Genomic DNA, 14,592 nt, shown 5'->3' on the forward strand with positions numbered 1-14,592 from the left:
AAGGAAACAGAATGGGAACAAGCCAGTTCAGCAATGGGATAACTAGTCAGAGCAGTTCTGGGGCTCCAGAGAAAGCATGTGGCCAAACAGATGGTCTTAGGCAAAGTAGCTCGAGAGGTTTCCACCTCTCAGAAGTGTGAATTCTTGGCTGCATTTACTTCTCATTGTTAGCCTTCAGTTTTACAAAAGCCGTGTTTATTGGTCTCTGTACATAATGCAGATGGTACATAAGCTTAGATTAATACTGGACATGTCATATTTCTGGTGTTCCATTTAGCTGGCTGGTTTTCACTCCCATGAGTGAGAAAACAACAAGCTATAGGGCCACAGAGAAACTGAGAAGATGGGTCCTACAATCCATGTGCATAGATGTCTTGTGGAGTTCAGGGAGGGAATTTAGAAACCTTCCCATGGTCTGATCCAGTGCTCACAAGAGTCCGTAGAGCACAGCATAACACTTGGTTTTGCTGTGATTTATTTCATATAAGGAAGCTTTTTTCTTCCCTTATGAATAAAGGAGGAGCTCAGGGGCTTTTATGTCCCCAGTTAAATGAACCTGGGAAGTACCATCATAAAAAAAACATTATGAAGCACTCGAGCAGCTTGTAAATACTGAGGGTTTTATTTCCACTTCACATGGTCTCAAACAGACTCTTAAACAAGACCAGTTACAATTTAGTATGCCCAGAGATTTCCGTGGTTTTTCCAAAACAAAGGAAGTTCTCGGTAAACACTGTACATAGCCAGTTGAACTGCTAACAATAATTTAAAAACTCTTTTTTGTATAGTCAATGCAAGAATACCAACGATAAAAGTACAGTACAGGTAAATTCACAACAATATTACAGTGGAACAGATTGACTCACATTTATGTGATGGTACAGTAGCAGTATGTACATGCACTAAAGTGCGAGGACCCAGAGGCATGCAAGTCAAGTATTGTAGGTGTATTCTACAGCTAACTCTGTAAGACTTTCTGAGGCATTCTTTTCTTTGTTTTTCACACATTTACTTGTGTTTACCTGTATTCCCCTCCATCTCAAATAATTACAAGTCTAGTGAACGAGCTTAATGGCTTTCTTCACTACTTAAAAGGTATCGCTTCAGACAGTTGAAGCATCTTTAAGAACCTTACCTTTAAAAACTGATAACACTGACATTAAAATAGAATAAAATTAACTTAAGACCCTAGTTTTACATGAAATTAAAAAAAACCAACCCAAAATACCCAAAACCAAAACTGAAAACGTAACAGTGCAAATATAACCAAAAGGCAGTCAGTATTTGGAGAGAGCGCGAGCACGTATTCAAATTCCCTTAAAACTTAATTTACATTTTATTTTAAATCTTACTTTATATCATTTTAACCCTTTTTTTTTTGTTTGTTTTTGTTAATATACTGTATGTAGAAAAGATGGAGACAAAAATAGTTTTCTCAGCTATGAAAAAAATTAAGTTATTACAGGCACATTAACTGTTTCATTCTAGAAACACCTCTTGTTTCCCAGGTTGCACATTCAGCAGCTGTGTCTGAGAACATTCTTTGACCTCTCCAAGCGGGCCTCCCTCCTTCGTGGCAGAGACGGCTGGCGGGCGACCTGGCGGAGGCGAGCGGTGGCCCGCCCTGTTCCCGCGCGCAGTCAGGCCGGTTCGCCTCCCTGGCTGGGGGTCTCTGCCAGCAGCTCCTCGCTTCCACGCTCCTCTGAGGACGCCAGGTCTCCGGTGGACTGCGACTGTGAGGCAGTAGGGGAATGTGAGGCCCATCGTGACGGTGGGCGCCGCTTCGCTGGTCTCTCTGGCCGGGAGAAGCAGGGTTGGAGGGACGGGGCTAGTGCAGAACAAGGCAGTTCCTTGGCAGCCAAGAGAGCAAAACAGCGGTTAGTGACTCGCGTTAGAGACCGTCGGGATGCGCGAAGAATTGCGGAACAAAACCGCCAAACTAAAGCTAAGCGTGTGTTGTGGCGTGGGATAAAAGCAAGCAGCGAACACCCGGCTGCGTGAGGGCTCCAGGCATCTGCATGTGTGTCCGTGATTGATGGAACAGGTAAGGAGACCATGAAAGAAAGAGGGTGAGTTGGAATAGCTGAAACACTTTCAATTGCTCTTTGTCCCTGTGCTAGAAAGAGAAGAGCTGAAAAGTACATTTGCATAATGATTCAGGAAAATCCACTATTCAACACTTTAAGTGCTGACCTGGCATTAAAAGGCTAGGTTTGGCATTTGCAAGACAGGTGAAAAATCAACCACTGTCTCCTTTTTTTCGCCTTCAGAATTCAGACTTGACATGCAGGAGACTTCTTAGCACAGAATAACGACTACAGGGGTAGTTATGATCGCCAGCTGGGTTAAAGTTGAGGCTTAGCTACAGATTTCAAATTCTGGAACACCACTGCTAACTGCCAGCTGCTGAAGCCTGAATTACAGGATTCAGAGGTACTCTTTGTTAAAGGCAACAATTCACAGAAACGGAAGAAATTGGAAATTTTATTCCTTCACCAAGTTTCCACTGTTCTGGCTTGGTTAGCTTGCCTTTGCAATTAGAAACAATCTGCAGTTGTGATTTTTTTCACCTTGGCACTAAGTTGGTAATGCCTGTAATATTCATGGACTTTGTTCAAAGTACAGCTGCTCTTCCTGCCTTGCTCTGAACGCTTCCTACATCAAAATGAGTGACTGTGGAAGCAAGTCTATCTCATAGGGCCAAAGCCAAACTTCTGAATTTCACTGCATACTTTGAAACTTATAAAAGCAAATCAGAGCAATTTGCCAACATCTAGCAATGTGTACACCAAGCGGCAGTCACTGGAACACGTACAGGGGGAGTTCAATAAAAACCAAAGTCAGAGTGCAAACTGGTGATAAACAAAGAGAGAGACCATGATACAATGCAAAGGAAAAGCTGTGGCACAGTAAGACGCAGGGATACCAAGGCAGCAGGGAGGCCAGGATTCAGCACACTGTTTCTCATGGAGAAGGAGAATAGTGACTAAAGGTGGGGAAATTTGGAGTAGGTAACATGATGTGATTGACAGTGAACAAACAAGGTGATACAACATTGAACTTCTCAGCTGAGTGGAAGACCAAACATGAATGTCATAGGACAGAAAGACCAGTTTTGAAGACAGAGAGCTGAGATATGAGAAATGGAGCTGGTGACACCTGTTTTGGAGAGAGTGCATTGCTGGACTTGGGGAAGCCTCAGTGAAGGGTCAGCCCAGGTTTTTTGGGCAGCATGCAGCCAATGGGATGATCTATGCTTGAGAAAGAGCTACGGCACTCGCAGAGCACCTCAGCCTGCACCCCCTCCTCTCTGCATCCTCACTCCCCACCCCATTTCTGTGCCATTAACTTCAGAACCCTTGCTAAAACTGCAGTAAGGCTGAAATGGAAATTGGTGCTAACAAAAAGATTGACTGTGTGTCCTTACTTCACCTTATCCCATTGTGCCTGGGGCGGCATATGGTCTGTGAAAGCTGCCACTAGACTCAGATTTGTTAAGAGAAATCCATCTGTGCAGTAACAGTCATGGGCAGCACAACACAGTGAATTGAAGATATGAGATTTGTGGCTTTTGTCTTAGCCTCTTTCAAAGAGGAGGCTTAAAATGATATCTTTATAGTGCTGCTTGCTCCAGGCTGCTTTATCCTAGTTTTGGAGCAGTAAATCAGAGTTAGCACAGCGATAACAAAATCTATTTCCACTGCTGCCTCCCGGTTCAAAAGCCTCTCTCTAGCACGGCTGCAGATGTTGGTCAACTTTTACCAAACAGCAAGGTTAAGCTCATCTTATCTGTGATGTACACATGCCCAGCAGCACACAAGGCTGTGCTGGTGATGGATGTTGCTCCAGGGCCAAAAGTGACTGGCAGCATAATCTTATAAAGTGCTGGCTGCTGAGTCAGTCACCCCCACCTGCAGTGTGGAAATCCAACCATGACAAGGAAACTCTGCAGAATGATTTGTGAAAACCCCTCCTCCTTTCCTATATGTAGCTGTCATAGCTAGAAATGGTTTTAAAAAAAATAAATAACCTGTAGGTAATTTAGTTGGGTAGATGCTCAGGGGTGTGGGTGGATAGGCAGCATTTCTTAGCCTGAACACTGAAAATGGGAATGATGATTTCAGCTTCAGTTTCTAGCTATTTCCTAAAACAGGCTGTCAGCCATCATGGCTGTGTCTACATTAATAAATAAAAAAAATAGTTTTCTCCTTCTCTGGGGGAGAGTGGATGGTCACAGCTTATGTCTGCACAGTGTCTTCCCTCTACTGTGGCAACTGCAGCCACTGGACAGAACTGGGCCCAGAACTGCTTAATGAGCGAAGGTGACTTTAGCCTTTAGCCCCAGGCTGGTGCTGAAGCCCCTTCTCAGCCCTCTCCACCAGCTGCTGTAGCCAGAACTGGAGGGAAGGCATTCTGGGGCAGCCAGAAACCCTGCGCAGTGCTCTGCATGTCAAAAAAAAAAAAAAAAAAAAAAAAAAAAAGCTTATCACAAATCTGAATTCCTCCCCAGCATTTTTGCATACAAATTTTGACTTCAGTATGACATCTTCCCAGCCTGTGCTGCTGCAGGACAGGACACAGCAGATGAGCTCCTATCCTGATCTCTTCCTGGCTGTCCCATCAAAGACCCCACAGGGATGTCAGGTGTGTGCTGATACCTCTGGAGTTGTGGCCATTTATTTCCCTCTGTCAACCCCCGTGTTCAAGAGTGACCGCTTTCGGAAAGTTCTGGAAACAAGGTAGAAAGGACTTACAGCAGTGAGGCAGGCAGGGTTAGAGTCCCCAGGGGGTAGTTAATAAGACAGTTTGGTTCTGGACAGAACAGACAGAAAAGAAAAAGAAAGCAAGTAGGTTGGAAAGAACTGTTTTAATTGATTATTTTTTTAAAGTGAAGATTTCATGTCAGCAAGGAAGAAGTCTCCCGATGTTACTACTCATTCAGATCATGTTACCAGTGTTACCACAGGGAAACTAATAATCAAAAATAAAAGCCAAGCCACTAGAAGAAAAAGACTTAGAAAGAAAGGAAGCAAACAAACCAACCTTTTACAATCCTAGCACAGTTTCAGAAGTGGACATACCAATAAACAAACCAAACATTTCTACTCAGCAGAGAAAGATATCTGTTTTTCTTTGCCAACCTTGACTAGGGCTAGGGAAAAACCACATTACTATGAGAGGAATAAAGCTGTATTTTTTTTTTCCCTTAATGCAATCTCAAGAGAGAATTTTTGCTGAGGAAATCTTTAACAAGCAAGAAAATGGCTGCTATTGTTTGTTGCTTACACTTCTATTGCTCAGGTTTCTTGACGACTCTTTGCCTCACCTTTCTCCATTGTTTCTCTTCAGCAGTGATGCTGGATGGGAAACTCAAGCTTAACCAAAAGCCCTTTAATTCTGTCAACACCTCCCCTAATTTTCGACATTCCCCCTCCCATACTGAATGGTTCAGTGGCAAGCCTGTGGCAATTGCTTTGCCCTGGGGAGCAGAGGATACAGCACCTGCTCTCTCATCTGTGGGTCTCTGTGGATGCTCCTTTCACAGTGTTGTCTCCAGAAATGAGTCTGACTCCCAGTCCAGGACTGCTGTGTAACCTCCATGTTCTACACCCTTGCTAGTCATAAAAGCAAAAATGTTCCTAAAGCTCTTAAGCTGATAGTTAGGTAATGCTAATCTGCGTTTTTAATAGTAAAATGTATAAATCCTATGATACACATGTAAGATAGGGGTTTAGTTAATTAGCAGGATAAGACACTAGTAGGCCACACTATGTGGATTATAAATTTGCCTGTAAGCAGCTCTGGACAAGTCAGAAAACACAAAGTTATTGCTGCTCTATATGCATATACACTCACATGGACATGCACTTGTACATAAATAGATAAATATATGAACTAGATTTCATATTTGCAGCAGGATTATAGAATAAAATTTTGTAACTAAACAACTCAGAAGCTCAAATTGAGAAAAAGTCACCAACAGGTGCTGCATGCAAGTTTCAAAGTCATTAATATTCCATGGCTGCTGAACCCAGAAGGCGTTTGGTGGTAGAAAGGGCACTTGACTTGGCCAGAAACCAACAGGTCAGAGGGAAGCAGAGCAGGGATCTACTGGAGGGTGGAAGCATTGTGTCAGTGCAGCCCCAAGCACAAACCTGCTCCTTCAAGATCATAACTCCCTGAACAGCTGTGTCTGGCTTTGTACAAAATGTGCTAAGAGAATTTGTACAAAGCGTAATTTGTGTGGTCAGGGTAATCCACAAATAACCCAAGGCACCTGCGGAGTCTAAACTTATTTGTTTTTTTTCAGCAGCAAATCCACGCTTCCCTTGAGTACATCTTTCAGAGCACCACCTCAGCTAGGAAAAGCTAAGCTCATTGTGTGAATGCTTTTCAGTTTCACCAGTTTCCTTTTCAATCCACATTCCTGAGAAATGCTAGGACCAGCCAAAGAACAAAACCTGTGCATCTAGACTACAGCCATAATAGTCATGTAGGAGTTGCAAGGAAAAACAAGTCTTAGCTCTAGGGCTCATAACTCAAAAAATTAGGCAAAAGATACTGAGAATTCACAAAAAGGAGCGGTTTTCTGCTAGTTTGATGGTCAATGAGTTTTTGCTAAATAGCATTGACCCAAATCTCTCTGTGCATCAAACTCAGGTACTGTTGCTAGTTTGTGTTTTGCCAACAGCAATTTGTGATGATGTGGGATGACATCCAACTACCTATATTTGAAATCTACTGAGGCAGTTAAAAGATACAGGAGGAAATCAAGAGTTTCCCGGGTTACCTCGAAGGCAAAGCTGAATTGAACTTGTCAGAGTACACCACACTTCCTAATACAGACCAGTAGTGTATTCCCTGTATTTCCAGCTAAGGACAAAATACAGAGATAGCTGGAAAAAGTCAAATAAATGAGGCTGCTTCCCACCTTTATTCACTCTGCGGGTTGTGCACAAAGACCACTTTCACTCACTAGTATTTATAATGTGCATGTGGTTTCTTTTCTTTTCCTTTTTTAATTGAAAAACTTCCCAGCTTATATCTGTTAAAACTGCACATAGGGTAATAAATCCTTAAATTTGTGTTGTCTGTTGGGAAAAAACAATTACATCCTCTGAGCAAGACCTAAAAAAAGGAACTGACTGTACATTGAGAACCACTCACTAGGGCAAGGCAAACTGCAGACCAAAGGTTTCAACACTCAGGCTCTCGGAAATCCTTCACACCAAATGTTGAGTTAGAAAGTGGGGTTTGAACCTTTCCTTTTGAGGTATCTGAGGCAGGGGTAGTAGGAGTCTGCCTAGCAAAGGCAAGGTGCATATTTGGGGTGTGCAGGGGTGTATGGGGTGTGCAGGGGTCAAGGAGCTGCTTCCCTGGAGCCAGAGCTCTCCACAAGACTAGGATGCTAAAGGGGCTGCACAGGGCAGAGAGGATGAAGAGTGCTTGCCTCTGCCCTGGGGACTGTCACTAACCAGCAGTACACACCCCTTTTCATGGCTGTACCAGAAAGGCAACATATGCCTGCAAGAGCTGGGCATAATTCGGCTTTTCTTAAGAGTAAGACTCTCAAGTGCTCTCAAAGGTTCACCAGAAGCATGAGGTTTAAATACTGGTAACTGAAAGCTTTCATCCATCATTACACCTTCTTTTTTTGTTGATTGCTGTTGCACCTGAGGCTGACCCCCAACATCTGGGCACACTTGCTGAGACAGATGATGATGTGACAAAATATCAGCAAGGAGTTCTTAAACGCTAAATAGGTATATGTCTAGATTAGTTGATTATATGTCTATTTTTTGCTTTTTGTTATTTTTGTGAGGCAGCAGCAGTCAGTACCAAACATCACGCCATTCAATCACATTCACAGACCTGAGCCAAACCTAATCAGATACATTCAGAAAAGATATGCTGAAGGCCCTGAAGTTTTGCTCCAGGGTATTGTAGAGACTATTTTTCACACAAACTTGTTAAGGCCCATTCTTGTGTAGGAGAAAGAATCTATCTTTCCATCCAGCATAAAAAAATTTATTCAAACCTAGTGTTCCTAGAGCATCTGTAACATGTGGTGTATTTTGTGACAGAAAACCCTTATCCCAGCCATTCATGGAAGAACCATTTTTTATCCCATAAAGGATAAAACTCTTCTGATGCTTTCAAGCCAAATAAGCTGCCAGGATAGAAATTCAATTCTTTCATGCATTCTTCAGTGACTAATCCAAAGTTTCATGACTGGAAATTTCTGGTGGCGCCAGGACAAGACTAGGATATTCACTGTAAATACTCAGTAGGACTGCAAGAGATCTCATAATACATTTGCTCAAAGAAGAGTGCACTTAGCTATAGGAGGAAAAACAAGCAAATTCATTACCTCTATGGACCCTGGATCTACTTTGACAATTTCTCCTGTGCTGTTGTCATTGCTAAGATTTGGTGGGCTGTGTGAAGGTAGCCTTCTCTCTTCCTTTAAGGCATGCTCCAAAAGTTTCTTATTCAAGATCCTGGCAGCATTTTCTGCAAGTGTGTACCCTGGAGGAGCAGATAAGTCCTGCCTAATACTTGTCACCTCAGATCCTTCTTCCTTTTGTGTCTCTGTCCCCAGACGGAGAGGACTGGGTGACCTGCCACGGGCATTTGTACATGGCTCCTGCAACGTGCCCAGTTCTGGTCTGGGTTCTGCTGACCTGGACCGGCTGCCAGATCTGGGGCATTTTTGGAAGGTCTCATGAAAGATGGGGCTATGGTCAATGATGTTGAACAAACTGGACAGGCCATCATTGATAGTGGTGTGGACAGGACTCTCCCGTGTGGTGGTCGATCGAGCCCAAGCGGACTCACTGAATCCTTTCTGAGGCGTGCCGGGCAAAGTCCGGTTGTTTGGCTGGTCTGATTTGGGAAGGGCTTTCCTCTGCAGCTTTGGAGAGCCGTATTTGGGGGAGCAGCATGTGCGTTCAAACTTAGCCTGGACCTTTTCAATGACGGGGGTCACCTGCCTGCTCCTTAGGCTTCTGGATGGTGAGGAGACAGGCGTGGACCCCCCCTTTGGTGTCAGACACTTGTGTGGACTGCTGGTGATACTGCGCAGGGTCTCCGTCTGCAGGCCGACGCTGATGGTCTGGGTGGTCTGTGTCCCTGTCGTCCTCATGCCGTTGGTTTGGCACGCCGTGTCCTTGAACTGGGGCTCCGTGGAGTTGGAGCGTATCGCGTTCCGGACCGAGAAAGCGACCTCCTTCATGTCATCACTCATGTTCTTGGACATCTCCAAGCTGTGCAAGGGGGAGGCAAAGCCCACAGTAGTGCAAATAGGACGTTCAATGGGATGAAGACCGTTCTCCAGAAAATCTTTATGGTGTTTGGCCAGGTCACAAGGCCACCTTCCAAACATGTCCGAGGAAGCACCTTTTGTCTCAGTGACATTCCCCATAGCTTTGGTCACAGAAAAGAGGAAGTCTGGCTCAGCCTGGTTTTTCCCTTCACTGCCAGCTATCACTGAGTTATCGAACCTACGGACAACCGGCGGGCTGTGGAATACCCGCACTCCCATTTTGTCAGTAACACTGTGACTCCTCGCTGGCTGCTTCTGGCAGTGCTCTGGGCTGGTCATGGTGTTGGTGGTCATAGTGACACTGGTGGTGAGGTACCATGAGGATGCCTGGAATGGATCTGAAGCAGGATCCTTCCCGGCTTTTCCAATTTCTGTCCTTTCTGCCCAACCCTCTGCAGGCTTCTCAGTTGCCCCACCATGGCTCCTAGTGTCACTGTAATCCCAGTTTTTGTTGAACTCCTCAATGTATTTCAGATCATCAGGAGACAAGGGAGGCGTTATGTCATCTTTGCTGCCAGAGGAAGGCAAATTTTTTTCAGGTAGAAATGGAGAAATATCCATCAGGCGCTGAAATTCGGACATGGAAGAAACAGACATTGCCCTGGAGAGAGGAATACAAGAGAGTCACTCATGAGCCTGGAAATTGTTCCAGAGTAACTTATTTTCACCAGCAAACTCTGGAAACCCAACACTCACCATCTGCTTACATATAAAACCACTTTAATCATTGAATCATGGACTGTCCTGAGTTGGAAAAGACACACAAGGATCATCCAAGTCTAACTTTTGGTCCTGCACAGGATACCCCAAAAAACGACACCATGTGCCTGAGACAATTGTCCAAACACTTTTTGAACTCTGGCAGGCTTGATACCATGACCACTTCCCTGGGGAGCATGTTCCTGTGCCCAGGTACCCTCTGCATGAAAAACCTTTTCCTTGTCTTCTGTGCTTTAGTCCTTTCTTTCATTTAAGTCCCCTTTTATTATCTTTGAAATGGCTGTGAACACAAACATCTGTGATGTGCCATTAAAAGTACCAAATGGCTTAGTAGAGGTTCTTAATTTGCTGCTTTTTCATGGATTACTGCTAGGCAAAAATCTGTAATATGGAGCAGTAGGATGCATCTCAGAATTACACCGTTCACAGGAAATGAGTGTTTGTCACAATACGAGGCACATTTTTCAAAGCAAGTATAGAGTATTTCTGACTTTCTGGGAAATCATTAAGTCTGCTCTCACTCCTGAGACTCCCAGGCTGCACAGCTGGTGTGCAGTGATGTGGGACATCCAGCAGAAATGCTGCTACATTGAACTGGCTTGGTGAGTTGAGCTCCTGCTGAAATTTAACCAAGGGAATCTCTCTAAGTGATAATGCTGAATTCTTGGCTCTCCCACATTTTACTTATTTGTACAAATCACAGACATTCAGATGAGTTATCCTACTGCTTTATTTTAACAACAAAAAATTTTGAATGGGACTAAATAAAAATGCAAATGAGTGTAGTTATCAGAGTTGGTTCAATGAGGTAACACATTGAGAAGTCAGCAAGCAGTGGTTTTCATGGATCAGTGATCCGAAGGATACAGGCAAGTCACACTGTGAGTTTTTAATCAAGAGCTCCTGCTGCAGTTTGGGTGTGTCTCTGTTAGGGATTCGGGTGAGTATGGTTTCTAAATGGATCTCCTAGTCTGATGCTCTGGTTTGCACCAGGAGGGCAATCTCAGAGAGCACAGGCTTCATTCCTTTGGGATGAAAATGAGCTGGAAGATGCTCTCCATAAGCACAACTTATGCATTCGAGGGTTGGGTGGGTATTCAACCCATGGGATAAGACCAGAACCAATCCAAAGCAAAATATCCCTGACAAGCAACAGCATATCATGTCCTCAGCACCAAGGGTTTTCCTTTACCTATGGATGTCTGCAGTGTGTACTGCACTGCAGGCTAAGGCAGGTGTGGATTTCAGTGTAAGCTGCAGCTTCATTTGCTTTCATAGAGTTTGATCTTTGTGCATGACAGCTGAATGTGGCCCAAGTTAATCAGAGTAGAACTGAAGCATACTGAGACAAATTAATCCCTGGGTGAATCTATTAATCTGGCTTGCAGGCTGTTTAGGAGGTGGCATGGCTATGTCTTGGGCCTGTGGCTTGGGTGCAGAGAGTCATACCTCCAGCAACTGGGTATTTGCTGGGCTTTCCCCTGCAAGTTTTACTCACCTTTGAAGATTTCCTTTGTGTGTTTCTTCCTCCTGAATGAAAACAGAAACAAGCAGGATAAGTTATTTCTAAAGGTGTTGGTGGCATTAGCTTATGGGTATTTTGTCATTCATTTCCCATTTGTTGCACCAGGTATGTTTGTCTCTAAAAAGGGTCTGATTTTCTCTCTGATATAAATTCTTACAGTGCCAGTGGGAATACTCTTCACTTTGTACATAGGCAGGAGGGTGGTAATGCCATCAGGACAACACACTGCATAGGTAAAGCCTGTATGCCAAATCTACAACAGCTTTGAACTTTATATTCCCATGCTATCACAAATAGATGTAGACCAAAAAAGGTGCTTTTTCCACAATATATTGTTTCAGACTATAGATTTTTGAGTGACTTTTTTCTGTAGAGGCAATCTACTTTATGCTAGAGGCCTAGCTGTGCTGAAATAAAAGATCAACTGAGTTTCTTTGACATAATATTTCATTATACATTTTCTAGGAACCAACAAGTGGCACCAGTTGAAATTCCTTAAGCTTGATATATTAAATGTGTGGGAAGACTTGCTTGTTTCCTAGACGGAATACCTACAGCTCGCTAACAGCATTAAGATGTTTTTATGGCAGCTATTTCCCTGTGACAATTCCCATAATGAGTTGGGGCTTTAAACAGCTACTTCTGAAGCATTTGCTCTACAGTTATTCTAACTGTTTACTTATATTTCTAGTAAACTACAGGGAATGCAAAATAGGATCGGGGGGAAAAAAGAGCATTGGTATTGTACTTATTTTATTTGACCTCATGAAATCAAGAACATTACCAAAAGTCCATTTCAAATTAGGACTGTTTAAAAACAGCACTGCTTAACTCAGCAAATACCTTTCTGGTATTTATCCCGGGTCAGGGAAAAAAAATAGTAGTAAACTGATCCTCCTTGCATTCACTGTGGTATAATTCTGGAATAACGTCGGTAACTTCAGTGGAGTTACTGCAGAGTAAATCTGACCTAACTGAATGCTTCATCAGGGTGAAGGCTGGATTGACTTCTACTGCAGTCAGTACCAGAAAGAAAATAGAGTGAAAGGTAGAGTCAGCAAGCTGCAGTTGCCTCTGTGCATCCTCAGTTAAGCTACTCATTAAACTCCAATCAGTCTCGCTTCAGCAAACCCTCTGAGGGAAAATTACTTTGCCCAGGTTTCCCAAAACATGCTTTGAAGAAAAGAAGCTATGCAAATATCACCAAGGACAAATTTTGTTGCCCACCCTTTTGTTAATGGTGGTGATATCTGAAAAACAGAAAAGGGAAGAGAGGTTTTCTCTGAAAATCAGACTGAATTTGAAGGAATGGGAACAGCAATCAAAATTAAGCACAAAACTTAGTTCCCTGATAGTGTTACCAACATTCTTTGCTGAGTACTTGGACATGTAGGAAAAAAAGGCTAAGAAGTAATAAATATGGGATCCCACACTGCCAGCAATACACTCATGGCACCAAGGGAAGAAAATCTAACTGGAACACATAGCTATACCTACAGCTATGTAACAAGGACAATCACATTTCTTGCCTCTGTAAATCTTTTTTTCTCTTCTTCCTCTCAAAGAACTTGATTTCTCAATCCTTTAGTTTTATACCAGCATTTGGGGACAGGGATGCTTGGTTTCACTCAGAAACAATATAAACAAACTCTGAAGACCTGGAACTGATGAAAATAAGCCTGCCACAGTGGAGGACACAGACTTCATTCACCATTTCCTGGTGTCATCTTTTAGCACTGTGTTTTATATCTTTATAGCTTTAAGGTGTGACTTCGGGGTAGGTACTTTGCTGATAAATAACTTTATTTTTTTAACATCTCACTTACTCATGCTGATCTGCTCAGATGGCAGCTATGGCAGAACAATCAGAAGTGCCTCTCTACAGCACTTACTGCTTTACTAACAAAGTAAAGCCCATGTTTCTTCATAAATATGTATCTACTTATAATTGGAAAAGATTTAAGACCTTCTAAGCCAATATGTTGTGTCAAATATAGTTCTCATACATAACATAAATAGCCACAAGATGAATTAATCTTTGGGACCTTCAGGCTGGCTCCCAGTTGTCAGGTGACTGACACTGGTCTAATCAGCTTATAAGAAGGAATGAAAACTTGTCCATACCAAATTTACTACTGGGTAACTGTGAGCAGTGCCTGTGACACAATATCTCACTTTCTATAGCAGGGAAGCAGTACAGATTCTGTCAGAAGAGATAACATGCCGGCATGATAAAATGTAGAAGAGCTCATACTTCTGTTAGGCCAGTCAAGAATTTCTCCCTCTCCAGCTGCCGAGAGCGATGCTCATCAGGCTCCTCGGGGGAGTCGAGGGACAGTGATTCCAGGAAGAGGTTTTCCGTGCCACTGCACCGGTCGCTCTCCTTCAGCTTGGACAGAGCCCGCTCGTCGAACTGAATGGTGTCGGAGTCGGAGTAGGACCTGGAGCCCATGGAGCGGGGCGCGCGGAGGTTCCCCTGCGGCGCGAACGGCCGGCGGCTGCTCTCGCTCGGGTCACACATTAAACTGCCTCCTCTCCGCGGGCTCGCTTCCTTCTGGAGCTGGAGACAAGGCAGATCAAAAGGAGCAGCAATTACTTCTGCAGTGTGTGACGTTTGGCAGGATTCATCCTTCTCCAGGAGCAAGGCACCTGTGCCCTGGGGATAACAGCCCTGCCCCAGGGGGGCACCTCCAGGGGACACTGGCCTTGCTCTACTGGTCGTTCCACAAAGGGAGACTTCTCCAGAACTTTGATGTCATTACTCATGGGGTTTGGGGTGACTAAATGTGTATATGCAGAGTTTTGCTTATTTACATATGTATGTATACATATATACACACTGAGTATATGTGTATATACAAAATAATGCATCCGTCTGTAATCTGGTTTTTAAAGAAACAAATCAACACAGACTGTTATTTAAAAGCAACCTTGACAGCAGTACAAGTAGAAGCTGATGGAAGGGTGAGCGATTTGCCTTCTCATCAAAACAAAGACATTTTTCTTCTGGTCAGGAACACAA

The 14,592-nt window shown here is 43.6% G+C and overlaps 1 protein-coding gene across 5 annotated transcripts in view; it reads right to left on the reverse strand.

The window, feature by feature from the left end:
- Positions 1 to 600: 600 nt before the first annotated feature.
- Positions 601 to 14,592, reverse strand: part of MTCL1 (microtubule crosslinking factor 1) — a 101,984-nt gene continuing 87,992 nt past the window's right edge. For all 5 annotated transcript variants that reach the window (XM_050971529.1, XM_050971527.1, XM_050971526.1 and 2 more), the window contains 4 exons: positions 13,825 to 14,130; positions 11,544 to 11,575; positions 8,372 to 9,926; positions 601 to 1,850 (listed from right to left, as the gene is read on the reverse strand). In XM_050971529.1, coding sequence (XP_050827486.1) covers positions 1,641 to 1,850; positions 8,372 to 9,926; positions 11,544 to 11,575; positions 13,825 to 14,130 — 2,103 coding nt within the window. In that variant the 3' untranslated portion in view covers positions 601 to 1,640. The remainder of the gene's footprint in view (positions 1,851 to 8,371; positions 9,927 to 11,543; positions 11,576 to 13,824; positions 14,131 to 14,592) is intronic.

Source organism: Serinus canaria, chromosome 2, assembly GCF_022539315.1.
Source record: "Serinus canaria isolate serCan28SL12 chromosome 2, serCan2020, whole genome shotgun sequence".
NCBI lineage: Eukaryota > Metazoa > Chordata > Aves > Passeriformes > Fringillidae > Serinus > Serinus canaria.